Source organism: Larus michahellis, chromosome W (assembly GCF_964199755.1).
Source record: "Larus michahellis chromosome W, bLarMic1.1, whole genome shotgun sequence".
Classification (NCBI taxonomy): domain Eukaryota; kingdom Metazoa; phylum Chordata; class Aves; order Charadriiformes; family Laridae; genus Larus; species Larus michahellis.
The window spans coordinates 8,270,537-8,296,764 of NC_133929.1; the positions used below are offsets into that span (position 1 = coordinate 8,270,537).

Genomic DNA, 26,228 nt, shown 5'->3' on the forward strand with positions numbered 1-26,228 from the left:
CACAGTACTCGAGGTGAGGGGCCTCACCAGTGCCAAGTACAGAGGCACGGTCACTTCCCTGCTCCTGCTGGCCACGCTATTCCTGATACAAGCCAGAATGCTGTTGGCCTTCTTGGCCACCTGGGCACGCTGCTGGCTCATGTTAAGCTGGCCGTCCACCAGCACCCCCAGGTCCTTTTCTGCTGGGCTACTTTCCAGCCACTCTTCCCCGAGCGTGTAGCGTTGCTTGGGGTTGTTGTGACCAAAATGCAGGACCCGGCACTTGGCCTTATTAAACCTCATACAGTTGGCCTTGGCCCATTGATCCAGCCTGTCCAGGTCCCTCTGTAGAGCCTTCCTGCCCTCAAGCAGATCAACACTCCCACCTAGCTTGGTGTCATCTGCAAACTTACTGAGGGTGCACTCAATCCCCTCATCCAGATCATTGACAAAGATATTAAACAAAAGTGTCCCCAAAACTGAGCCCTGAGGGACAACACTGGTGACCGGCTGCCAAGAGGATTTCACCCCATTAATCCCAACTCTCTGGGCACGGCCATCCAGCCAGTTTTTGACCCAGCGAAGAGTACACTTGTCTATGCCATGATTCGCCAGCTTCTCCAGGAGAATGCTGTGGGGGACGGTGTCAAAGGCCTTACCAAAGTCCAGATAGACAACGTCCACAGCCTTCCCCGCGTCCAGAAGGCGGGTCACATGGTCATAGAAAGAGATCAGGTTGGTTAAGCAGGACCTCCCTTTCCTAAACCCATGCTGGCTGGCCCTGATTCCGTGGCTGCCCTGCACTTGCCATGAGAGCTCACTCCAGATGATCCTCTCCATGATCTTTCCTGGTATCGAGGTCAGGCTGACAGGCCTGTAGTTCCCCGCATCCTCCTTCCGACCCTTCTTGTAGATGGGCGTCACATTAGCCACCCTCCAGTCATCTGGTACCTCCCCTGTTGACCAGGATTGTTGATAAACGATGGAGAGAGGCTTGGTGAGCTCTCCTGCCAGCTCCCTGAGTACTCTTGGGTGAATCCCATCCGGCCCCATAGACTTGTGTGCGTCTAGGTGCAGAAGCAGATCACTGACTACTTCCTCCTGGATTATGGGTGGGTTGTTCTGCTCTCCGTCCTTATCTTCCAGCTCAGGAGGCTGAACCCCCTGGGGATAGCTGGTCTGACTATTGAAGACGGAGGCAAAGAAGGCATTAAGTATCTCAGCCTTCTCCTCGTCCTTGGTTGCAACTTTCCCCCCGGCATCCAGTAAGGGATGGAGATTCTCCCTGGCTCTCTTTTTGTTGATGTATTTATAAAAACTTTTTTTGTTGTCCTTAATGTTAGTGGCCAAGTTGAGCTCCAGCTGGGCTTTTGCCTTCCTAATTTTCTCTCTGAATAACCTAACGAGATCTCTGTACTCCTCCTGAGTTGCCTGTCCCTTCTTCCAAAGGTGGTAAACCCTCTTTTTTTATTCCTAAATCCCATCAGATGTTCCTTGTTCATCCAGGCTGGCCATTTTCCCCGCCCTTTAGACTTGCAACACTTGGGGACAGCCTGCTCCTGGGCCTTTAAGATTTCCTTCTTGAAGGGCATCCAGCCTTCCTGGACCCCTTTGCCCTTCAGGACTATCTCCCAAGGGACTCTCTCAACCAGTGTCCTGAACAGGCCAAAGTCCGCCCTCTGGAAGTCCAAGGTGGAGGTTTTGCTAACCCCCTTCCTTACATCACTACGAATTGAAAACTTGACCATTTCATCATCACTAAACCCAAGATGATCTCCGACCACCACATCTCCCACTAGTCCTTCTCTGTTTGTGAACAGTAGGTCTAGCGAGGCACCTCCCCTGGTAGGCTCGCCTACCAGTTGTGTCAGGAAGTTCTCTTCCATGCTCTCGAGGAACCTCCTAGCCTGCCCGCTCTCTGCTGTGTTGTATTTTCAGCAGATACCCGGCAGGTTGAAGTCCCCAACCAGAACAAGGGCTGGCGATTGTGAGACTTCAGCCAGCCGCTTATAGAATACTTCATCTGTCTCCTCATCCTGGTCGGGTGGTCTATAGCATACTCCCAGCACAAGATCATCTCCCTTATTTGCCTTCCCCTTCATCCTTACCCATAAACACTCGACTTTATCATCACTGGACTCTAGCTCTATCCAATCAAAACATTCCCTAATGTACACAGCCACACCCCCGCCCCTCCTTCTTTGCCTGTCCCTTCTGAAGAGCTTATAGCCATTCATCGCAGCATTCCAGTCACGACAGTCATCCCACCGCGTTTCCGTGATGGCAACTACATCATAGCTGTCCTGCTGCACAATGGCTTCCAGCTCATCCCGTTTGTTGCCCATGCTACGTGCATTCATGTAGATGCACTTGAGCTGGGCTACCAATTTCGTCCCCATCCTTGGCCCTTTATCCCTAGGCTCATTACTAGTGGGCCTGGTTTTATCCCCTTCCCCCTTCGTTTCTAGTTTAAAGCCCTGTCCATGAGCCTTGCTAACTCTTGGCCTAGTACCCTTGGTTGAGGAGGATCAAGTGAGAGACCAATTAAGTCAACTGGATATCCACAAGTCCATGGGTCCTGATGGGATGCACCCAAGAGTGCTGAGGGAGCTGGCGGAAGTCATTGCTGGGCCGCTCTCCATCATCTTTGAAAGGTCCTGGAGAACAGGCGAGGTGCCTGAGGACTGGAGAAAAGCCAACGTCACTCTGGTCTTCAAAAAGGGCAAGAAGGAGGAGCCGGGGAACTACAGGCCGGTCAGCCTCACCTCCATCCCTGGAAAGATGATGGAACAGCTCGTTCTGGGCGTCATCTCAAGGCATGTGGAGGAAAAGCAAGCTATCAGGAGTACTCAACATGGATTCACCAAGGGGAAATCATGCCTGACTAATCTGATAGCCTTCTGTGATGTCATGACTGGATGGAGAGATTGAGGGGAGGGCAGTGGATGTGGTCTGCCTTGACTTCAGCAAGGTTTTCGACACAGTCTCCCACAGCATCCTCATAGGGAAGCTTAGGAAGAGTGGGCTTGATGAATGGACAGTAAGGTGGATAGATAACTGGTTGAAAGAGAGAGCTCAGAGGGTCGTGATTAGGGGCACAGAGGCTAGTTGGAGGTCAGTGACGAGTGGTGTCCCCCAGTGGTCAGTACTGGGTCCAGTCCTCTTCAATATATTCATCAATGACCTGGATGAGGGGATAGAGGGCACCCTCAGCAAGTTTGCTGATGACAACAAGCTGGGAGGGGTGGCTGTCACACCAGAAGGCTGTGCCGCCATACAGCGAGACCTGGACAGGCTGGAGAGTTGGGCAGAGAGGAACCTTATGAAACTCAACAAGGGCAAGTGTAGGGTGCTGCACCTGGGGAGGAATAACCCCATGCACCAGTACAGGTTGGGGGCTGACCTGCTGGAGAGCAGCTCTGTGGAAAGAGACCTGGGAGCCCTGGTGGGCAACAGGATGACCAGGAGCCAGCAATGTGCCCTTGTGGCCAAGAAGGCCAATGGCATCCTGGGGTGCATCAAGAAGAGTGTGGCCAGCAGGTGGAGGGAGGTCATCCTCCCCCTCTACTCTGCCCTGGTGAGGCTGCATCTGGAGTACTGTGTCCACTTCTGGGCTCCCCAGTTCAAGAGGGACAGGGAGCTGCTGGAGAGGGTGCATCAGCAGCTACCAAGATGATGAGGGGACTGGAGCATCTCTCTTATGAAGAAAGGCTGAGGGATTTCGGTCTCTTCAGTCTGGAAAAAAGATGGCTGAGGGGGGAATCTTATCAATGCTTATAAATACTTAAAGGGTGGGTGTCAGGAGGATGGGGCCAGGCCCTTTTCAGCGGTGCCCAGTGACAGGACAAGAGGTAACAGGCACAAACTTGAGCATAGGAGGTTCCACCTAAACATGAGGAGGCACTTCTTTACTTTGAGGGTGGCAGAGCACTGGAACAGGCTGCCCAGAGAGGTGGTGGAGTCTCTGTCTCTGGAGACATTCAAAACCCACCTGGACACTGTTCCTGTGCAACCTGCTCTAGGTGACCCTGCTCTGGCAGGGGGGTTGGACTAGATGATCTCCAGAGGTCCCTTCCAACCCCTACCATTCTGTGATTATATACGTGCAATCAGTCCTTTATATCACTTAGCTAAGATTTCAATGTTTAGCATGCTATTAGTTATTTACTGAGGATCTGTTGCAGTAAGGAATCTCTAAACCTTGAGGAGTAACGTTGAGAGCCGTCTCTACTCAAGGGGAGATCCTGGTGTGCAGCCCGGTGCCATGCAGGAGAGCTCAAAGGGCTCTTGGGCTGTCCACTATTTATAGAGTAAGATAATTGACCTATACTCTAATTTGCATAGCAACAAAATGTCTAGGTCCCCATTCCAGACAGTGTTTGGTTGTCTTGCCAGCCATCCCCCAAAGTCCAGGTGCAACCCATCACAACTCCCACTGACAGTCATGGCTTGAGCAGGAGCCTAGGGAAGGGGGAGAGCACACTGCTAGAGTGGCCTGACAAGCGCTGAGTAGGGTGGGATAATGGCTTCTTTATCTCTGCTGGTGATGCCCTTGTTGATGCAGCCCAGCATCTTGTTGGCTTTCTTTGCTGCAGCAAATGTTCACTCATTGAGCTTGTTGTCCACCAGGACCCCCGGCTCCCTTTCCACATAGCTGCTCCACAGCTGGGTAGATCCTAGCTTGCGCTGCACTACTGGATTATGTTTTCCTGGGTGTAAGACCTTACACTTGTCCTTGTTGAACTTCATAAGGTTCTTGTTAGCCCACTCTTCCAGCCTATCCAGGTCTTCCTGCAGGGTGGCTCTCCCTTCCGAAGTGTCCACTTCCCCACTTGGTTTGGTATTATCAAATTTGGTATTATAATTTGGGCAAGTACATATGCAAAACTGGCTTTGCAAACTTACATTCTTTCAGCAGTATTTCAAAAGTTTAGAAATATTATGGTTATAGTTGCTTGGCAACCCTAGTTTAGTGCCATTACATGTGTGTAGTACTGTTGTCTTGTTTTTGACTGTGTATACCTTTTTCAGGGCATTCCTGCCCATGACATGGAGCCACATATTCAACTATGTGGATAAAACAGTTGCAAATAATAATAATATGCATGAAATAGAATGTGGCTCTATGGAAAAAAACTAAATTATTATATTAAACTTATGGTAGTGCTTTGTATGTAGAAGATACAGCACTAACAACCCTAATCCATCCTGGCTTGACTTTGAGTTTAGTATTAAATTATATGCATCATATGGGTAGAAATCTCATCAGGACCAGGAGGCCCATTGTATTTTCTATAAACTGTATTCAGTCTCTTTCCTGATGCATTGTGAATTGCCTACACACATAATATGACTTCAGTTCTATCTAATTTTGGTCATTACTTTAACACTTGCAATGGGTTATCCCCAGAATTCGGGGGAGGAGGGAGAAGTAGATTCTATGCCTTTTCTCCAAAATAAAGGTCTTGACTGAAGATGATGACTGTGGGGTTATAGAAGGGAAAATTAAGTGGTGATCTCTGGTAACCCCAATTGCTGCTACAACAGAGGCCCCATTTCTTGTTTTTCTTCTCCAGAAGTGAAGTTCTCTGGTTCCTTAGCGTTTATAACTTTCAACTTCTGTCCTGTTCCATTATGTACCTTTCTCTCCCAGAATTTTTGCCATTCCAGAGCCTCTTCAGGATGGGCTGATAAACTTTTTACTTCTCTCTAACTCTTGTCTTCAGTCCATCAGAGATGCTTTTTTGGTTTTCTTGGTTCAGTACCCCATCTCTTTGCCCCCAGCCGCCCAAGTTGCTTCTTTCAGTACCTCAGCAAATACTTCATCCCTGGCTAGCATCTTTCTGCTTTTTGAGTAGTCAGTAACTTAAGAACTTTAACTGATTACATCTGTTGGATTCTTCCGTTCCTTGTTCCCTCCTCCATGTTCCCACTGGCTGCTGGCATTCATAGAATCGTAGAATGGTTTGAGTTAGATGATCTTTAAGGTTGCTTCCAGTTCCAACCTCCTTGCCATGGGCAGGAACACCTCCCACTAGACCAGGCTGCTCAAAGCCCCATCCAACCTGGCCTTGAACACAGGGATGGGGCACCCACAACTTCCCTGGGCAACCTGTTCCAGTGCCTCACCACCCTCACAGTAAAGAATTTCTTCCTAATATCTAACCTAAATCTCCCCTCTTTCAGTTTAAAACTGTCACCCCTCGTCCTCTCGCTCCACTCCCTCATAAAGAGTCCCTCCCCATCTTTCCTGTAGGCCTCCTTTAGGGGGTTGAACAACCCCAACTCTCTCAGCCTGTCCTCATAGGAGAGATGCTCCAGTCCTCTGATTATCTTTGTGGCCCTAATCAAGCAGACTTTCTCAGCAGGGCAAAAGAGGAACTTCATCTGTTGCTATGGCAAGGATTTAAAAAAGTCTGCAGGAATATATTGCAAGAGCAGGAAAATGAGAGGCAAGGACAGAATGTAAAGCCCTGGAGATTCAGAGAAATTTCAAATGTAAAAATGATATAATTTGCCTTTTTTACTAATGAAAGAGATGCTGTAAAAATGTTAAAACCAAGTCATTTTAAAATTAAAATAATTTTCTAACTTCAAAAAAGCCCTGTAACTGATTTTCATAGTCTTCATAGTAGTGATATCAGATTAAAGCCAATGAATAAAGGTAACCTAGTAGTTCAGCAAAATTCTTATAAGTTATAAATCAGTAGTGCCATTAGTATAAGACGGCATGAATAATAGGAAAAGCTATGAGTTTCATAGTTGGTTGGTTAAGAATAAGGCAGGTACCTAGAAATGGGAACAGACTGAAGAAATTGACCACTGAAACATATTGCAAGCCAAAGAAGAACCATATATGGCTAGATCGACTGAGTTCACCAAGCGGTCACTGCAAGTTTTGGAGTCTATGACCGCTGAGGACCACCAGAGGGACCATCATGACTCGACCACACATGTGTTCTATAGGAGGGGACTATGTAAATGAGTTCCGAGAATTTGAGTGAATATGTCTAACCATTCCGGGAAATCAAAATGCATATGTATGTGATAGCCTAATAAAGACTGTGTTCTGTTTGACACACGGTATGCATGCTAGGAGGAACGATCCCCCGTGCATCCAGCGCTGCAAATAAAGAATGCCTGCCTTCTAAAACTTAAAGCGAGTCTTAGAGGGTTTTCTTCTAACCGGGTTCTATGGTAACAGTAGTAGTCCCTGATAAATGCTAAGCCTGCAAATTTAGCCTGAAAATGTCATGGTAACTCAGTTCTGTAAGCTGTAGATGTGGGGAGGGGTATGCGTGGTAAAAATAACGTGTATACTTGTGTGTGGCTGCTTTTGACTTTTTTAGAGAAAGTTTATCTTTTATGCTGATTTTGTCACTATCAAGAAAATGAATGCATAAACTTGAGACCCTGTTCAAATCAGGAAGTAGTCAGTTACTCATGGCTAAGAAAATATGGCAGTTGGTGATAACTATGTCAAGTATTGTATTTCTTTCCTCTGTCCTTGACTTTTGCTCTTAGGCCCCGGTCTGTAATATGCATGTGCTTATGTAGCTTCAGTGAAACCAAAAATGTACATAAGTAATTTTCAGATTTGGGACCTGATATTTTAAGCTCTGCAGGTAGTGGTTTCCACAGCACCAATGTTACTACAGTTTTTGAATTACTTGTGCTATATTTGTGTATAATGTTAATACATGGAATTTATTATACTATAACAAAAAAAGCTGTACCATGTACAACAGTTACACTATTATGGATTTTTATGTTTGGACTAAGTCAGCATAGCTATTTCATTATCTAGTCAATACATCTTGTCAGCTTTGAGTTTTCTGTGTGCTAAGGTTTAATCCATGATATATTAGCATATACCATGGTTAATAGTAACGTTAGTTTTGAAGATATGTATCTCCTTTCAATAGTGAAGCTATTCAATAGCAAAATTGATAAATTCCCCCCCCATCTTCTTCAGAGTTCCACTGAGCTTGCTCAGTCCAGCCAGGGAAGTGTTTCTTATGTTGATTTTTCTAATACTGGAGAGCAGTCTTTATTTGGTGGCTTAAGCACAGAGGTACCGTTCTAGCTTATGTATAACCTGATTTGTTGGGTATTGCTGGAGGAAACATATCAAGAGTATCATTGTGTACTTCCACTGTCCTTGTACCATTTTACTATTTTCATTCTGGGCATTCAGTATTAGTTCCTGCCTGCGACACTGGCTCATAAAGGTGGAATTTTTGCCTACCTAGTACAGAGGATGTACCTATGGAGAATAAGAAAGGGGAGGAATTTGTGTCTTTCTCAACAACAGCCAGAAGTTAGAACAGTCTAAACCACTTGCAACTCTGCACCCTAAACAGACTAGGAGTGAAGTCCATTGAGAAATCAACATCATCCTAAATTTGGAGGTCTCATTTCCCTCTCCCCTTCTCCAGTTCTCTGATGCTAGTCAAACCTTTTGCTGAGCTCGCTCAATTTCCTTAACCCAGGAGAAAAACTGTTAGGGTTTTTTTTCTTACTGTGTTAATTTCCTGCTGTTTTGGTGAACTGAATTCTCACATTAGCGCTGTCAGAGATGTAATTGGTGAGTGATCTCCCTGTCCTTATCTCAGCCCACGAGCCTTTCATTGTCTCTTTCTCCCCCTGTCCAGTTGTGAGGAGGGGGAGTGATAGAGTGGCTTGGTAGGCCCCTGGCATCCAGCCAAGGTCAACCCACCACAGCTCTTCAGCTTGGTAAGTGGAAGTGGAGGAGAAAGTGAATAGAAAAAAATAGGTGAGGAAGTAAATCATAATGGTATGGAAAAGGTGGTTAAAGAATTTTTTTTTTTTTTTTTTCCTTCCAACTCAAGATTCTCTCAAGCTCTTTGAGCTCTTCTGGTTTTAGTCTGCAGCTTTAAAGTAATAAAACTGTGGGGTTTTTTTTACACAGAACACGCAAATTGTGGAATTAAGCGATGTGAAAGTCAAATGTGTAAAGGATTTTAAAAGGGTAGCAGCCATAGCCAGGAGCTGACTATTAAACATTGATGGTTTAGTTTTCTTCAGTGTTAAAAAGTCCTTAACTTGATTTCTAAAGGCAGGTATACCACAGGAAATGTCACTTTTGATTTGATTTGGTTTTTTATATTCTTTCCCTAGTAGTTAACTGTGGCAATTAGGCACGGACTCCGTTTCGTTGCACGAATGAAATCGCTTTATTTTAGGCAACAGCCTCCTTAAATACCTTCTGCTACAGAGCTAGTAATTTCTCACTGCTACATCCTTATCATGTGATTACACAGCATATACCACACATACCACATACCATACATGGTGTAAACAAAGACAAGCTATTCATCTTTAGCAACCCGGCCGGCAGGCCATCAGCACTCTCTCCTTTTCCTCCTCTTATCATGGCTCAGGTGCTGTGCAGCTAGGGCTTGGTTTGCCGCCAGTGAGAGCGATGAGATCTCCAGGGCTCGTTCCGGGTGCCGCGTCCGCAGGTTCTTCGGCATCCACAATTCCCCCTTCTTTATTTACTACCAAAACAGTGGCTAAGGTTTTGTCTATAAGATGCCGCGCACACTGTAGCATACAGGGAATACAAAGCATAATGCACAAGAATATGCTCATACAAAAAAGCAAGAATTTTAGAGCTGATTGCAACCATCCAGTTAAGCCCCAACTGTTAAAAAGGTTATCCAGCCATCCCCAACTTCCCCCCATTCGTAATTTTCTGCACATTTTGCTCTAACTGTTGTATACTTTTATGGATTCATTCAGGGTGGTCTGATAAATTCATACAGCACATGCCGTCAAAATCTTCATATCCATGGCCGTGCGCTAATAACAGGAAATCGATGGCTGCCCTGTTTTGCAAAGTTGCATGGCGTACTGAATCTACGTCTAATAAGAGGCCAGAAAGAGCTAATGAAGTAGCATTACTTTGTTTCACAAGCCAACAACCTAGCTTTTTTAAGAGTATTAGCGCTTTCACAGAAGCCACACCGGGAGCAAAGAAAGAAGAAATGGCAACCACGGGCAGTTGCCAAAAGTGTACCTGGTTGTCACATTTTGACTCGAAAGCATGAGTTACCGATCTTTTATTTCTATGGTAGTCGTTCGCATGAGTGTGATTTAATATCATTGTGATGTTAGGTGTCAGCGTGGTTAATTTTTCTATAGTACAAGGCCCTCCCATAATCCGAGAGGGAATCCCTGACCATGCACGATCTCCACAAATAAAAAACACGCCCTGGGACAGTTTCCGGGGCACCGGATCCACAGGGGCAACGTGAGCGGATGTCCAATTGCACCATTTTGATTGATTCCGATATGTATAATCAAGAGGGGTGACCTTTTGGAGATATGTTGCGTTTCGAGGGTATTTGGTAAAGTTAAAATACTTACAAGCATCCATCTGAATTGAGCCTAGAATATCAATCTCCTGTGGCTCTAAAGGCAGGGGAAAGAATAATTTATTTGCCCAATATAATCTACTAAGGCAATTTGTAGGTTAAGACTTTGTGATAACCAAGGGTCAAGGTCGTCCTTTTTGACGGGGACATGTATGTGGCTTGGATCCATTCCAGAAAGCTGCTGACAGCACAAACGACCCTGGAAAAACAATCGTGGTAACATTTCAATCATCATAGTTACTGGTTTTGAAAAGGTATGTGGCAAAAATACCCACTCTAATGCAGTCAGGCTCTTTGCGAGTGCATCATCCCACTGTCCTATCAGTGCGCTCATGTCTCCCCCTCTCCGGCCCGAGACAGCCCCCTTATATCCTGCACCGGATTGAGTGGAAAAGTACAGGCTAGAGTCGCTGCACGCGTGGCCAGCACATGCAGCGAGTCTCACCAAACTCATGATCCAGCTTTGCTAACAGCGGCTGTCTGATACCTGACTACATTGTTGTAATCCCTTCTTGTTATCTTCTTCTGTGAAGGTCAGGTTCTCATGGGTATGCACATAGTTTTTGCAGCAACAGTACTGAGTCCCTTTTTCCCAACATGTATACTGGGTTTGGTTCAACTAGTAATTTTCCGTCGTGTCTCACTTGGACCATCCTCTATTATCCCTTACACATGCCACGCTGTGGTCCGTAGTTGGGACACCACGATATTCTACAACTCATACAAGGGTACGATGCAAAGCGGCATCTACAACTGATCGTATAATGCTTATTAAACACAGCAAACAGCATACTCAACATAACAGACAAATAGACAAATTCCTTCCACACAGGCAATGAGTATAATTTGCTTCAACCAGCCCCACCCCCAAGTCCATCCAGCAAAGAGATTTCACCCAGTGGTCTCCACAAGTTGCTGGTTCGGTCACTTAGATTCATACAACACAGTCCTTTCAAATCTTGACAACCATGTCTGTGAGCTGAAAGCAAAAAATCAATAGCAGCTCTGTTTTGCAGCATCACATATCGAATACTATCTACATCTAGCAATACCTCAGAAATAGCTGTACTAGTAGCATTGTTAAACTTATCCTTGGCAGCAAGAGAGTCCTTGTTATCAAAAATCCTTGGCAGCAAAAGAGTCCTTGTTAGCAAGAGCGCATGCGGACTCCCTGTTCTTGCTGGTACTGTGCTTTGATCTTCTTCCACAACAGGCCAAGATTCTCAAGCAGCTGGATAAGGTGTCTGTGAGTCCATTACAGGCTTATGTCATCCAAATGTTTTTCTTGCCAGCACCCGAGACTGAATAACAATTGGTGTGATATATGTGCTTTCCAGCACCCAGGTGCGAGTCCCTTGAGTGTATTTACAATCCTCCTCGCCGATTTTCCATTGCTTTCCCATATTCCACCCCCTTGCTCAAGAGACCGCTTCTGCTGGGGTTCATTTTAGTCTCGCAGGGTATAACACAGAGCAATCTACTAAGGCATGCAATAACATAGACACATATAGGAAAAACCCAAAAACATATCTCTATGGTACTGCTTTGAATCAGGTGTCCTATTTCTCTTTTTCTGATGCTTTCTCATAGCGCGTATGGCATACTTTTGTGCTAACGTGGCACATTTCCCATCTAATTGTTCCTGTTTGGGTTTTTGGTTTTGGGGGTTTTTTCGGTTTTTTTTTTCTTCTTCTTTCTTCTTCTTTCTTCTTCTCTTTTTTCTTTTTTTGTCTTTTTCTTTCTTTTTTCTTTCTTTTTTCTTTCTTTTTTCTTTCTTTTTTCTTTCTTTTTTCTTTCTTTTTTTCTTTCTTTTTTTCTTTCTTTTTTCTTTCTTTTTTCTTTCTTTTTTCTTTCTTTTTTCTTTCTTTTTTTCTTTCTTTCTTTTTTTCTTTCTTTTTTTTTTCCCTCCCCCATCACTTACGACTGACAATTCATCTTTAGCAACCCGGCTGGCAGGCCATCAGCACTCTCTCCTTTTCTTCCTCTTATCGTGGCCCAGGTGCTGTGCAGCTAGGGCTTGTTTACTTATCCCACAGTTTGCCGCCAGGGAGAGCGATGAGATCTCCAGGGCTCGTTCCAGGTGCCGCATCTGCAGGTTTTTCGGCATCCACAGTTAACTACTGGCTGTCACTGGAGTCAAGGTCCAGAATAATTTTTAATCTTATGGTTCTTCTTTTTAATTTCAGAAGTCTGTGAGAAGCTAGTAAAAATACTATTCTTTTGTTTGGGTTATTTTTTCCCCTGTTTCTGGGGGCATAGACCTCTGCTTCAGGGGTCCATGAAAGATAACTAAGGAAAACAGGCTTGTTTTCAGTAGATTTAAGCCAGGTATGTGAGAAAATTGAGGTAGAGTTCTGATAGCTGAAAAGAGCAATTGGAAATGGAGACTTGAAGTATGAGAATAAGCTAATATTGGTAGTATGCAGCTGTTGGTCAGTTCTTACTTATTTAACTTAGGGTGTCCAAGGAGAGGAAGGATTTGGTAATTTTTGGTCAGTAGATTTATTTTAAAATGAGGAAAACTAAAGGAAAATTTCAGTCATTATTTGATACCTTAATTATGTACCGGGTGCCTCTAATCAAAAGCTCTCACATGCTTCCTCGTAGTCCGCTGAACTGTAACACTTGCCAGAAAGCAGAATGGGATGTGGAAACTGTAAAAAAATATATAAAAAATGAAACTTCCTTACAGATTTTTGCATTTTTTTAATATCTGACACAACTGCAAAATATATTATCCTATTAATTTAAATAGTGGCTGTTGTAATAAATAGAATCATGTTTGTTAATCAAATCAGGCTTTCTTAAAGGCTGGTGAAAAATTACAATGTTTCGACTCTTCACATACTTAAATCGCAGGCATCCAGCGTGCTATCTGGTGCACTTTGACACCTCAAGGCCTAAATCACAGGCATCTGGTGTGCTTTAACACTTCATTCAAAGGGAAGAGCTAAGTTGTGAGATAAGCTGAAAAGAGTCTCCCCAAGGACACTGATAAAGATGAGGAGCCTTCAGCCTCATGACCATCAGGAGGTGGGACAAGACCGACCCCCTAGCAACACGTCGCTCAGACACAGAATATACCAGGATTGACACATATACAGGAACCAGAAGAGTATATAATCAGCTACTTTCGGGAAGTGGGTGTGCGCCGTTGGCGGAGCAAAGACTCCCTGGCCGCCCAGCGCTGTTTTGCTTGCTGTCGCTTGCTTAATAAACTAATTTGATTAATTGGACTGGTTCCTGTCAATTATTGGGCCACAATCTATAACAAATTTGGTGCCATGACTCGGATAGAGGCAATTTGGCTGTAAACCTCACAGGGGGGGCGCCCTGCTGAGTAAGCGGCCCCTGTTGGGGGTTTTTACACCCAAAACCTCTACCGACGAACTCGAAATTCGGCAGCAAGCAAATAAAAGCCGGCAACCCCATAAACTTTGTGCACGAAGACCCGAACGAAGACTCAGGAGTGAGTAAGTATAGGCCGGTGATCCGTTTGGTTGGGGTTGGGTATCCTGGAGTGTGCCTGTGTGAGACGTCCACTTGAGGACGAAGCAAGTGGGGACCCTTTAGTAGTGCGGTTCCCATCTCCCGCGAGGGACAGGGCCACGAACAGGGGGAAAAGATTGTGTGTGTGTGTGAAGGCACTCCGGAAGATGGGACAGAAGAAAAGCAAGCCTTCTGATCCCATGGGTGGGTCGGTGCCTAAGGTTAGGTTACCCCAGATACCGCCAGACAGTCCGTTAGGATTAATGATTAAATATTGGGATGATTACCCTTCTAGGCAGGGTAAGGATAAAGCAAAAATGATACGTTATTGTATGGAAGTTTGGGGCGGGAAACAAATTAGAAGTGACCACCTGTATTGGCCCGTTTTTGCGTCCTTTGAAGATTGGATATGCCAGGCTTTGCATATTTATGTTAATTCTAAGGAACCCTTTAGCCTGGAGGAGAGTGAATATGCACACTTGTGGATAAGGTCAGAGACGAGAGTAAATCTATATCACTTGAGAGAGAAGAAACAGGGGGGTAGGAAAAAACCCAATTTGTAGCTAAATCATGGACGGACATTAGAAAGAAGCTGGAGAAAGTGGAGGATTGGCAGGATAGGGGTTTGGATGAATTGTTAAGGGAAGCCCAGAAAGTGTATGTCCGCAGGGAGGAGGAAATACATAAGAAACAAGCCAGAATGTTGGTAGCTGCAGTCAGAGAAGGGCAAAGGACGTCAACCCCTGGAAAAGGGTTTGAAGCTCACCAGATAAGACAGGAGACCCGAAAACCTTTAAGAGGGAGAGAATGGGGAACTGTGGTTTGTTTTTATTGTGGAGGAAAAGGGCATGTTAAAAAAGGACTGCAGAAAGAGAATGATGGATGAGAAAATGTTCAAAGACTAGGGGTGTCAGGGGCTCTATTTGCTGGGAACCCGAGAAAAAAACAAAAACAAAACAAAAAAAACAAAAACCAAAAAAACAACAGAGCCCTTGATAAAACTAGAAGTGGGTCCCCAGCAACAAGAAATTGAGTTCCTAGTGGACTCGGGAGCAGAAAGATCTACCGTTCAAAAATTGCCCCAAGGATGTAAAATATCCTCGGCGACTATACAGGTTATTGGAGCAAAAGGAGAACCTTTTGGAATACCCGTAATAAAGGATGTGTTTTTTGAAACCCATTCTAAGGTAGGGGTGGGGTCCCTGCTACTCATGCCTGAAGCAGACTATAATTTATTGGGCCGAGATTTGATGATTGAATTAGGAATTGGCTTAGAAGTAGAAAATGAAACACTAAAAAAATTAAACTGTGTCCCTTACGAGTAAGAGATGAAGAGAAAATAAATCCTGAAGTCTGGTACACCCCGGAAACAGTAGGTAAGTTAGATATTGAACCCTTTTCAGTAACAATAAGGAACCCAGAAATACCAGTCAGGATAAAACAATACCCCCTTCCTAGAGAAGGGAGGCTAGGTTTGAAACCTGAGATCCAAAGATTACTTGAAAAGGGGTTGCTAGAACCCTGTATGTCTCCTTTTAATACTCCCATCCTGCCTGTAAAAAAAGCCGGATGGAAAATATAGGTTAGTACATGACTTACGAGAAATTAACCAGAGAACAATAGCTAGATTCCCGGTGGTGGCGAATCCACACGCCCTCCTGAGTCAAATAGGGCCCGATAATCAATGGTATAGTGTAATAGATCTGAAGGATGCATTCTGGGCATGCCCTCTCAAAGAAGATTGCCGAGATTACTTTGCTTTTGAATGGGAAGACCCAGATAACCATCGGAAACAACAATTACGGCAGACGGTATTGCCCCAAGGGTTTACCGAATCTCCGAACTTGTTCGGACAAGCCTTAGAACAAATCCTGAAGGGGTATGAGTTAAGTGAAGGAGTCACACTGGTCCAATATGTGGATGATTTGCTCCTAGCTGGTGATAGCGAAGAAAAAGTGAGGCAGGAAAGTATTAAGTTACTAAATTTTTTGAGTTTACAAGGATTGAAGGTATCAAAATCAAAACTACAATTTGTTGAGAAAGAAGTAAAATATCTGGGACACAGACTAAGCAAGGGAACTAAGAAATTAGACCCCGAAAGGGTGAATGGCATATTGTCATTACCGGCTCCTAGAACTAAAAGACAGGTTAGGCAATTATTAGGTCTCTTTGGCTATTGCAGGCAATGGATTGAGAACTATAGCAAAAAGGTGAAGTTCCTCTATACCAAATTAACTAAGGATGGATTATTGAAATGGTCGGAGGATGATGATAAACAATTAGAAACACTAAAACCTGATTTAGTAAATGCCCCAGTTTTGAGCCTGCCAGATGTAAAGAAACCATTTTATCTATTTATCAATGTTGATGAAGGGACCGCATTTGGGGTATTAGCACAAGAATGGGCAGGAAGAAAGAAACCTGTGGGATACTTATCTAAACTCCTGGACCCTGTAAGTAGGGGTTGGCCTACCTGCCTTCAAGCGGTAGTAGCCGCAGCCCTTTTGGTAGAGGAAGCCCATAAAATTACCTTTGGAGGAGAATTGAGGGTATTATCACCTCACAACATCAGGGGAATTTTGCAACAAAAAGCTGACAAATGGATAACAGACGCCCGGCTCCTAAAATATGAAGGCATCCTAATCTCCTCTCCCAAACTGGAACTCGAGGTAACAAGCGTGCAGAATCCAGCACAGTTTTTGTATGGGGAGCCGAGTGACAAAATAAATCATGATTGTCTTTACAACATTGAGGAGCAAACAAAAATCAGACCAGATTTAGATGAGGAAGAACTTGGAGAAGGAGAAAAGCTATTTGTAGATGGATCATCCCGGGTAGTTGAAGGAAAGAGAAAATCAGGCTTTGCAATCGTTGATGGAAAAACATTTAGTGTAATAGAATCAGGACCTCTGAGTCCTAGTTGGTCTGCACAGGCTTGTGAACTATATGCTGTATTGAGAGCCTTGCAACTTTTAAAAGGTAAAATTGGAACCATATATACGGATTCAAAATATGCCTTTGGCGTAGTGCATACTTTTGGAAAAATTTGGGAAGAAAGGGGTTTAATAAATTCTCAAGGAAAAGGATTAATACACCAGGAATTAATAATCCAGGTCTTACAAGCATTACGAGGACCAGCGGGAATAGCCGTAGTACATTTAAAAGGACACCAAAAAGGATTAAGCCCATTAGTCAGAGGAAACAATCTTGCTGATCAAGAAGCAAAAAGAGCGGCATTAATGGTGATCCAGACTAAAAGAACTCGGGAGGACTGTATAACTTGTGGAAAGGAATCAGACGAATTCCCATGTTATGAGTGTTGGAAGGATTTTGGAATCGATGCAGTCCCTTGCAGATGTCTAATTTATGATGAATGTGACAACCCCAAGTATAGCCATTGCCATCTACACGGAAAAATTCACTCAATCCTGAGTTTTACAGTGCAGGAAAAAGATAAGCTGACTCAGATGGGAATCAGGGAGACAGAAAAAGGAAAGTGGACACTCCCGGATGGCCGGGAAGTTCTCCCAAAACCTCTGGCTTTGAAAATCATGCAAAAATTCCATGAGAACACCCATTGGGGAACTCAGGCGTTAGTGGGTCAGTTTGCCACAAAGTATATGTGCATTGGTGTATACAATATAGCAAAGAGAATAGTTAGCGAATGTATGACATGCAAAAGGGTCAATAAACATCAGTTACAGGAAAAAGCCCTGGGGGGAAGGGAACTGGCTCACAGACCATTTGCTAAAATCCAGCTAGACTTCACTGAACTTCCAAAGGTGGGACGATATAAATACTTATTAGTAATCATAGACCACCTAACCCATTTTGTGGAAGCTTTCCCGACAGCTAGAGCCACCGCTCAAACCGTAGTGAAGACTTTGCTGGAAAATATAATCCCTAGGTATGGATCCATTGAGGTAATACACTCTGATAGGGGCTCCCATTTTGTTTCAAGAATAGCAAGGGAAGCTCTCTCCTCTTTGGGGACAAAATGGGAATATCATACTCCCTGGCATCCACAAAGCTCGGGAAAGGTAGAAAGAGTAAATGGGGAAATAAAGAAACAGCTCACAAAATTGATGTTAGAAACTAAGATGTCATGGGTAAAGTGCCTCCCCTTAGCACTATTGAATATAAGAACACAGCCCCGAACTGATGTAGGAATTTCCCCCTTTGAAATGTTATATGGGATGCCATACGATTTAGAAATTCCGCAGGACCACCCCCAACTTGAAAATTCACAAATTAGACCTTATATAATTCAACTCATGGCTAGGAGAGAAAAGCTGCGGAATAAGGGCTTAGTAGTACAGAGACCCCCCTTGGATGTAGCCATGCATAACATAAAGCCAGGAGACAAAGTGCTAATCAAATCATGGAAAGAGTCCCCATTAACCCCCCGTTGGGAAGGGCCCTATCTCGTTTTACTCACCACAGAAACAGCCATCCGGACAGCAGAGAGAGGCTGGACTCATGCGAGCCGCGTAAAAGGACCATTAAAAGACTATTCTTGGGAAGTGACAAGCCCGCCTGGAGATCTGAAGATTGCCTTCAGGAGGTTGTAAATGGACACACATATAACTGTGGTACAAGTGAGCGACTACAGCATATCGGTGGGGTACGGTTACGGTGATACAGGGGGCATAAGAATCAAGTGTGACATTCTGAGCTGTAATTGTTATCCTTTTTATTTGTTTTATTTGTAAAGGGTGTCGAGAACGGAGGGGGACCCATTGCCGTTACGGGATACCCCCTCGAGGGGTTTGCCAACCTTGTGGGGACAAAGAGCGTGAGCTCACCAAATTGGCTCTAGACATAAAAATATTTAATGGTGAAATCCAGGAGCAATCTAGTGAATGGCGGGAGATATTTGCACGGGGTATTAAACCCGAGTACTATTGCTATCACCCTAGCGAACCTGCTCCATTTGTAATTGACATTATTAAAGTGTGTTGTCGCAAGACACTTAAAGGGGTTCAGTGCGATTCACCTGAAATGCACAGAAGCAAGAGACTAAAAATTGCATTTATTCTCCTGAAGACTACCCCTGCTGCCGAGAAGATGATACCCCTCGTGGCTCGAAGCAACCGAGTCGACGAGCGAGGCAGAGGAGTAAAAAGCTGTGGAGAACAGAACCCAAAGAGTGGGACTGTACAAAGCCACTGGGAGGACTGCCTCAGTGTTAACCAAGGGAATCGCACGAAATGCCCCGGGAGGAGTGATAGCACTGAAAAGGACTGGGTAATTGGAGTGAGTGTTCAAACTAAACTTATTACCCGGCCGGGTTTCCACCCTTCTCGCCACACTCTAATTTTAATTTTATTAAATCTTGTAGGTGTCTTATTGTTTGCACAGCAAGGGGGGTTGTGTGTTGCTCTGGATGAGGAATGCTGCGTATATGTAGATCACACTGGAGTAGTTAGAGACACCATGACAAAACTACGAGAAGGATTAGAAAAAAGAAAGAAAGAAAGAGAAGCACAGCAAAGTTGGTATGAATCTTGGTTCAATTATTCCCCATGGATGACTACGCTATTGTCTACCATCGCGGGACCTATGATACTATTAATTTTGGGATTAACATTTGGCCCTTGTATATTGAACAAAGTAATTGAAGTTGTAAAGGGCAGACTGGAAGCTGCCCATTTAATGCTTCTCAGGGCTAAATACGAGTCATTAGATAAGGAACCAGCAATAGAAGAAACATTAGCTTTAAGTCACGCTGAACTCCAAAGATTTGATGAACAAAATGGTAAATAAAAAAAAAAAGGGGGGATTGTAATAAATAGAATCATGTTTGTTAATCAAATCAGGCTTTCTTAAAGGCTGGTGAAAACTTACACTGTTTCGACTCTTCACATACTTAAATCGCAGGCATCCAGCGTGCTATCTGGTGCACTTTGACACCTCAAGGCCTAAATCACAGGCATCTGGTGTGCTTTAACACTTCAAAGGGAAGAGCTAAGTTGTGCGATAAGCTGAAAAGAGTCTCCCCAAGGACACTGATAAAGATGAGGAGCCTTCAGCCTCATGACCATCAGGAGGCGGGACAAGACCGACCCCCTAGCAACACGTCGCTCAGACACAGAATATACCAGGATTGACACATATACAGGAACCAGAAGAGTATATAATCAGCTACTTTCGGGAAGTGGGTGTGCGCCGTTGGCAGAGCAAAGACTCCCTGGCCGCCCAGCGCTGTTTTGCTTGCTGCCGCTTGCTTAATAAACTAATTTGATTAATTGGACTGGTTCCTGTCAATTATTGGGCCACAATCTATAACACTGTCTCTGGTCTAATCTTTACAGAATGGTAGGGTTTGGAAGGGACTTCTGGAGATCATCTAGTCTAAACCCCCTGCTAAAGCAGGTTCACCTAGAGCATGTTGCACAGGATCGTGTCCAGGCAGGTTTTGAATCTCTGCAGAGAAGGAGACTCCACTGCCTCTCTGGGCAGCCTGTTCCAGTGCTCTGCCACCCTCAAAGTAAAGAAGTTTTGCCTCATGTTCAGACGGAATTTCCTGCGTTCCAGTTTGTGCCTGTTTCCCCTTGTCCTGTCCCTGGGCACCACTGAAAAGAGTCTGTCCCCATCCTCTTGACACCTGCCCTTTAGATATTTACAAGCATTGATGTAATTCTCCCTGTAGGAGACAGTAGCGATTCCCAGAAACAAAGACTGGGAGAAGCAGCCTGAGGGAAGCATGAACAATGGTGAGAGAGGAAATTTGGTAGAGATAAGGTGGCCTGGTTTGAGGCCCTCGGAGCCTTTCTGAGAAATATGTCAAACACAAGTACCCTGAAATGAAACTATAGCTACAGGGTGGATAATGTACAAGAGGGACATTGAAGTGCTGGAGCGTGTCCAGAGGAGAGCTACCAGGCTGGTGAGGGGTCTGGAGACCAAGTCATATGAGGAGAGGCTGAGGGAGCTGGTATGAGGTTCAACAAGGCCAAGTGCCGGGTCCTGCACTTGGGTCACAACAACCCCATGCAGCGCTACAGGATTGGGGCAGAGTGGCTCGAAAGCAGCCCGGCAGAAAAGGACCTGGGGGTGTTGGTTGACAGCCGGCTGAATATGAGCCAGCAGTGTGCCCAGGTGGCCAAGAAGGCCAACAGCATCCTGGCCTGTATCAGGAATAGTGTGGTGAGCCGGACTAGGGAAGCGATCATCCCCCTGTACTCGGCACTGGTGAGGCCCCACCTCGAGTACTGCGTTCAGTTTTGGGCCCCTCGCTACAAGAGGGACATTGAGGTGTTGGAGCGTGTCCAGAGAAGGGCTACAAAGCTGGTGAGGGGTCTGGAGGACAAACTTTATGAAGAACGACTGAGGGAGCTGGTGTTTAGCTTGGAGAAGAGGAGGCTGAGGGGAGACCTTATCACCCTCTACAACTACCTGAAAGGAGGTCGTAGAGAGATGGGGGCTGACCTCTTCTCCCTGGTGACAAGTGATAGGACGAGAGGAAACGGGTTCAAGTTATGTCAGGGGAGGTTTAGACTGGATATTAGGAAACATTTTTTCACTGAAAGGGTTATTAAACGTTGGAATAGGCTGCCCAGGGAGGTGGTGGATTCACCATCCCTGGAGGTGTTTAAAAAAAGGGTAGATGGGGCACTTAGGGACATGGTTTAGAAGTGGCTTTTGTCAGGGTAGGTTAAAGGTTGGACTTGATGATCTTAAAGGTCCCTTCCAACCTCAGCAATTCTATGATTCTATGTTTAGCTTGGAGAAGAGGAGGCTGAGGGGAGACCTCATTGCCCTCTACAACTACCTGAAAGGAGGTTGGAGAGAGGTGGGTGTTGGCCTCTTCTCCCAGGTGAATAATGACAGGACCAGAGGAAATGGTCTGAAGTTGTGGCAGGGGAGGTTTAGATTAGATATCAGGAGGAATTACTGTACTGAAAGAGTGGTCAGGCACTGGAACGGCCTGCCCAGGGAGGTGGTTGAGTCACCATCCCTAGAGGTATTTAAGAAACGTCTAGATTTGGCACTTCAGGGCATGCTCTGAAGGACAGAGATTGTAGGTTGTTTGGGTTTTTTTGGTTTGGTTTTTTTTTTGTGTGTGTGTGTATGGTTGGACTCGATTATCTCAAAGGTCCTTTCCAACCATGAAGATTCTATGAATGTGGAGTCTGGATAATGCAGGCCTTCTGCTCAGGGAACTGATAAGGCTAACACTTGCTTATCTCTTGTGTGACTCATGCGGGAAGAAACTCACCTGAATAGCACAGGATGTGGCTGGAGGAGGAAGCCCTATGGAGACAGGATGGTTCTTCTCTGATGCAACTTGTGAAGCTTGTTAGTTCTCTGTTTTTGGGGCCATCGTGTCTGATGAATGACCTTTGTCTCATTATCCGCAAAATGCATATTAAAGTTGACCTCCCTGCATATGCTAATGAAGATTATAGAGATCATGTTAAACATATATGACTGTAGCACTCATCTCTCCACCAAAATCATGCTACATGTCACCTGGGGGGAGGGAGACAGACCTGAAACTGACACCATGGCAGTACAGCTGGTCATACTGATACAGCGAACATAAAAGGGGAAGATAAGTGCCACTAAAGGGGGATCTGCAGAAGAGCACTCCTACAAACCAGAGACCCCCCTGTTGGCTGGACCAACACTGGAACCAGGACCAGTGATCTCTTTCTCTCTCCCTCTCCCTCTCTGTCCGTCTGTTTCTCTTTTCTCTTAGAGTTGTTAAGTAATGCAGGGCATACCTTTCTGCTTGCCATATTTTGTTATATACCTAACCAATTATCATGGACCTAGTTAAGCCTTATATTAATCACTGTGGGAATCTAATAAATGTATACAGACCTTGAGAGTTGTCTCACCTTAGTCCATGCTGTTGGGGATTTGCAAATCTGAGTCTCACACACACATACACACACCGCCTTCTGAGGGGATTGTGACAATCCCCTCTCAGTCTTCTCTTCTCCAGGCTAAACAGACCCAGGTCTCTCAACCTTTCCTCATAAGACAGGTGCTCCAGTCCCTTGATCATCTTTGTAGCCCCCCCGCTGGACTCTCTCCAGTAATTCTTTGTCTTTCTTGAACTGGGGACCCCAGAACTGGACACAGTACTCCAGATGTGGCCTCATGCTCTTTTTAATGCACCCCAGGAGACCATTGGCCTCTTTGGCCACAAGGGCACATTGCTGGCTCATGGTCAACTTGTCCACCAGGACTCCCAGGTCCCTCTCTACAGAGCTGCTTTCCAGCAGGTCAGCCCCTAACCTGTACTGATGCATGGGGTTATTCCTCCCCAGGTGCAGCACCCTACACTTGCCCTTGTTGAACATCATTAGGCTCCTTTCCGCCCAACTCTCCAGCCTGTCTAGGTCTCTCTGTATGGCAGCACAGCCTTCTGGTGTGTCAGCCACCCCTCCCCCCAGCTTTGTATCATCAGCAAACTTGTTGAGGGTATACTCTGTCCCCTCATCCATGTCATTGATGAATACATTGAACAGGACTGGACCCAGTACTGGCCCCTGGGGAACACCACTAGTTATAGGCCTCCAACTAGACTCTGTGCTGCTGATAACAACCTGCTGAGCTCTGCCATTCAGCCAATTTTCAATCCACCTCACTGTCCATTCATCTAACCCACACTTCCTAAGCTTCCCTATGAGGATGCTGTGGGAGACAGTGTCAAAAGCCTTGCTGAAGTCAAGGTAGACAATGTCCACCACTATCCCCTCATCCACCCAGTCAGTCATGCCATCATAGAAGGCTATCAGATTGGTCAAGCATGATTTCCCCTTGGTGAATCCATGCTGACCACTCCTGATGACCTCCTTTTCTTCTAGATGCTTAGAGATGACATTCAGGATGAGCTGTTCCATCACCTTTCCAGGGATAGAGGTGAGGCCTGTAGTTTCCCAGGTCCTCCTCCTTGCCCTTTTTGAATATTGGAGTGACATTGGCTTTCCTCCAGTCCTCAGGCACCTCTCCTGTTCTCCAGGACCTTTCAAAGATGATGGAGAGCACCTTCGCAATAACATCTGCCATTTCCCTCAGCACTCTCGGGTGCATTCCATTAGGGCCCATGGATTTGTGGGTGTTGAGTTTGCCTAAATGATCTCTAACCTGATCCTCTTGGATCAAGGGAAAGTCTTCCTTTCTCCAGACTTTTTCTCTTACCTCCAGGGTCTGGGATTCCTGAGGGCTGGCCTTAGCAGTAAAGGCTGAAGCAAAGAAGGCATTCGGTAACTCCTCCTTCTCTGCATCCTCTGTCCACCAGGGCACCCATCTCATTCAGCAGCGGGCCCACATTTTCCCTAGTCTTCCTTTTACTGCTGATGTACTTGAAGAAGCCCTTCTTGTTGTCCTTGACATCCCTTGCCAGGTTTAATTCCAAGTGGGCCCTAGCCTTCCTTGTTGCATCCCTGTGTACTCTGGCAATGTTCCTATACTCCTCCCAAGTGGCCAGTCCCTTTTTCCACCTTCTGTAAACTTCCTTCTTCCATCTGAGTTTTTTCAGAAGCTCCTTGCTCATCCATGCAGGTCTCCTGCCTCCTTTGCTTGATTTCTTGCTCCTAGGGATGCACCAATCTTGAGCTTGGAGGAAGCAGTGCTTGAATATTAACCAGCTCTCTTGGACCCCCCTACCTTTTAGAGCCCTAACCCATGGGATTCCTCCAAGTAGGTCTTTGAAGAGGCAGAAGAGTCAGCTCTCCTGAAGTCCAGGATTGGGATCTTGAACTCCACCATCTCATTGTCACTGTAGTCAAGGCTGCCCCCAACCTTCACATCCCTAACCAGTCCTTCTTTGTTTGTTAGTACAAAGTCCAGCAGCACACTTCTCCTCATTGGTTCCTCTGCCACCTGTGTCAAGAAGGTGCTCTGCAGAAACCTCCTGGACTGTGTGTGCCTGGCTGTGTTGCCTTTCCAGCAAACATCAGGGCAGTTGAAGTCCCCCATGAGAACCAAGGCCTGTGATCGTGAGGCTATTTGCAGCTGTCTGTAGAAGGCCTCATCGACTTCCTCTTCCTGATCCGGTGGTCTGTAGCAAACATTCAAAACAGTGTCTCCCATGTTAGCCTGCCCCTTAATTCTTACCCATAAGCTCTCAACACGTTCTTCATCCACCCCTAGGCAGAGCTTGCTACATTCCAGTTGCTTTCTCACATAGAGAGCAACTCCGCAACCTTGCCCTGCTGGCCTGTCTTTCCTAAAAAGTATATAGCCATCCATGACAGCATTCCAGTCATGCGAGCTACCCCACCATGTCTCAGTAATTGCAATGAGATCGTGGCAGTGTGACTGCACACGGATCTCTAGTTCTTCCTGTTTATTCCCCATGCTGCGTGCGTTGGTGTACAGGCATTTCAGAGAGGTAATCAAGCATGCAGGTTTCCCTGGAGGGGTGCAAGAGGATCTACCACAGCCATTCACACCCTTGAGGTGATTGGCCTTCTGGATATCATCTTGGGAGGCAGCTAAGGAACATTTGTCACTGCTCTGGTTGGCCTGGCTTATTCCCCAGTTGCATGTGATGACATGAGCATGTCACCTTGGACCCCACACCCCAAGCCCTTCAGTTTAAAGCCTGCCTCACCAAGTTGGCCAGCCTGCTGCCAAAGATTCCCTTGCCTCTTTAAATAACTTATTTTTTTATAGCAATCATCTTGTTAATTTTTTAAAAATCATTAATATCTTGAAATTTGAGGCTCTACCTTGAAACTTTAGGATAAAGATTGAAGCGTGAAGAAAAAACTTTGTGGCCAAAGGGCAAATATTCCCAAAGCAGAAAATCAAATCAGAGGGGAAAGAGATACAAAAAATAATAAAAGCAAAATTACTGAGTTTTTTTCTTTCTGGCAGAATATAGTAGAGTAGAAATAAAAATTATTTAGGTTACATAAGTAATTATTTTTTTTAAACACTGCTGCATCCCTATGAGAGGAAAGCGTGCGAGTATTTTAAAGTGGGCACGCATCTCTTCCTATGCACAGGCTACCATTAGCTTTATCTTAAGGAAAGTTAGGTTGGAGATCTTTTGGTTTTAGTAAACACTTTCGTGTGGAAGAAAAAGTGAATTCTTGGTGATATGAGTGCTAGTACGAGTCATCATATTGACATTAATGACAGTCATCAGTGACAGAAATTATTTTCAATATAAATTTGCATTGGTGCTAATCTGTACCCTGCAGTACCCTGGAAAAATTAATAACTATCAGGAAAAATTACTTGTAAATCTTTGTTTAAAACAGGCTATAGTGGCAAATCTTTTAAAGGGAAAACCCCCCACTTTTTCTTTATAAAGCTTCCAAAGAATAACATTATGTAGTTTTGGGGGTTTTTAATTTTTTTTTTTTTAGCATGGCAAGTTTACTTTTTGTGCAA

At 45.1% G+C, this 26,228-nt stretch overlaps 2 protein-coding genes across 2 annotated transcripts in view; both read left to right on the forward strand.

Annotated features, from left to right (window-relative positions):
- Positions 1-26,228, forward strand: part of LOC141735629 (tubulin-specific chaperone A) — a 64,953-nt gene that overhangs the window by 14,063 nt on the left and 24,662 nt on the right. The window lies entirely within an intron of this gene.
- Positions 13,380-20,121, forward strand: LOC141735608 (protein NYNRIN-like). Its single transcript, XM_074568667.1, has 3 exons — positions 13,380-13,412; positions 15,434-18,466; positions 18,915-20,121. The coding sequence occupies exons 1-2, from the start codon at positions 13,380-13,382 to the stop codon at positions 18,437-18,439; spliced, it is 3,039 nt and encodes a 1,012-aa protein (XP_074424768.1). The 3' UTR covers positions 18,440-18,466; positions 18,915-20,121.

Bases quoted from the DNA above. Each gene is read 5' to 3' on its own strand.
- LOC141735608 (XM_074568667.1), top strand. From the start codon at position 13,380: ATGAGGAGCCTTCAGCCTCATGACCATCAGGAG. The intron at 13,413-15,433 runs GTGGGACAAGAC...CTGTAAAAAAAG, and splicing joins AGCCTCATGACCATCAGGAG to CCGGATGGAAAATATAGGTT.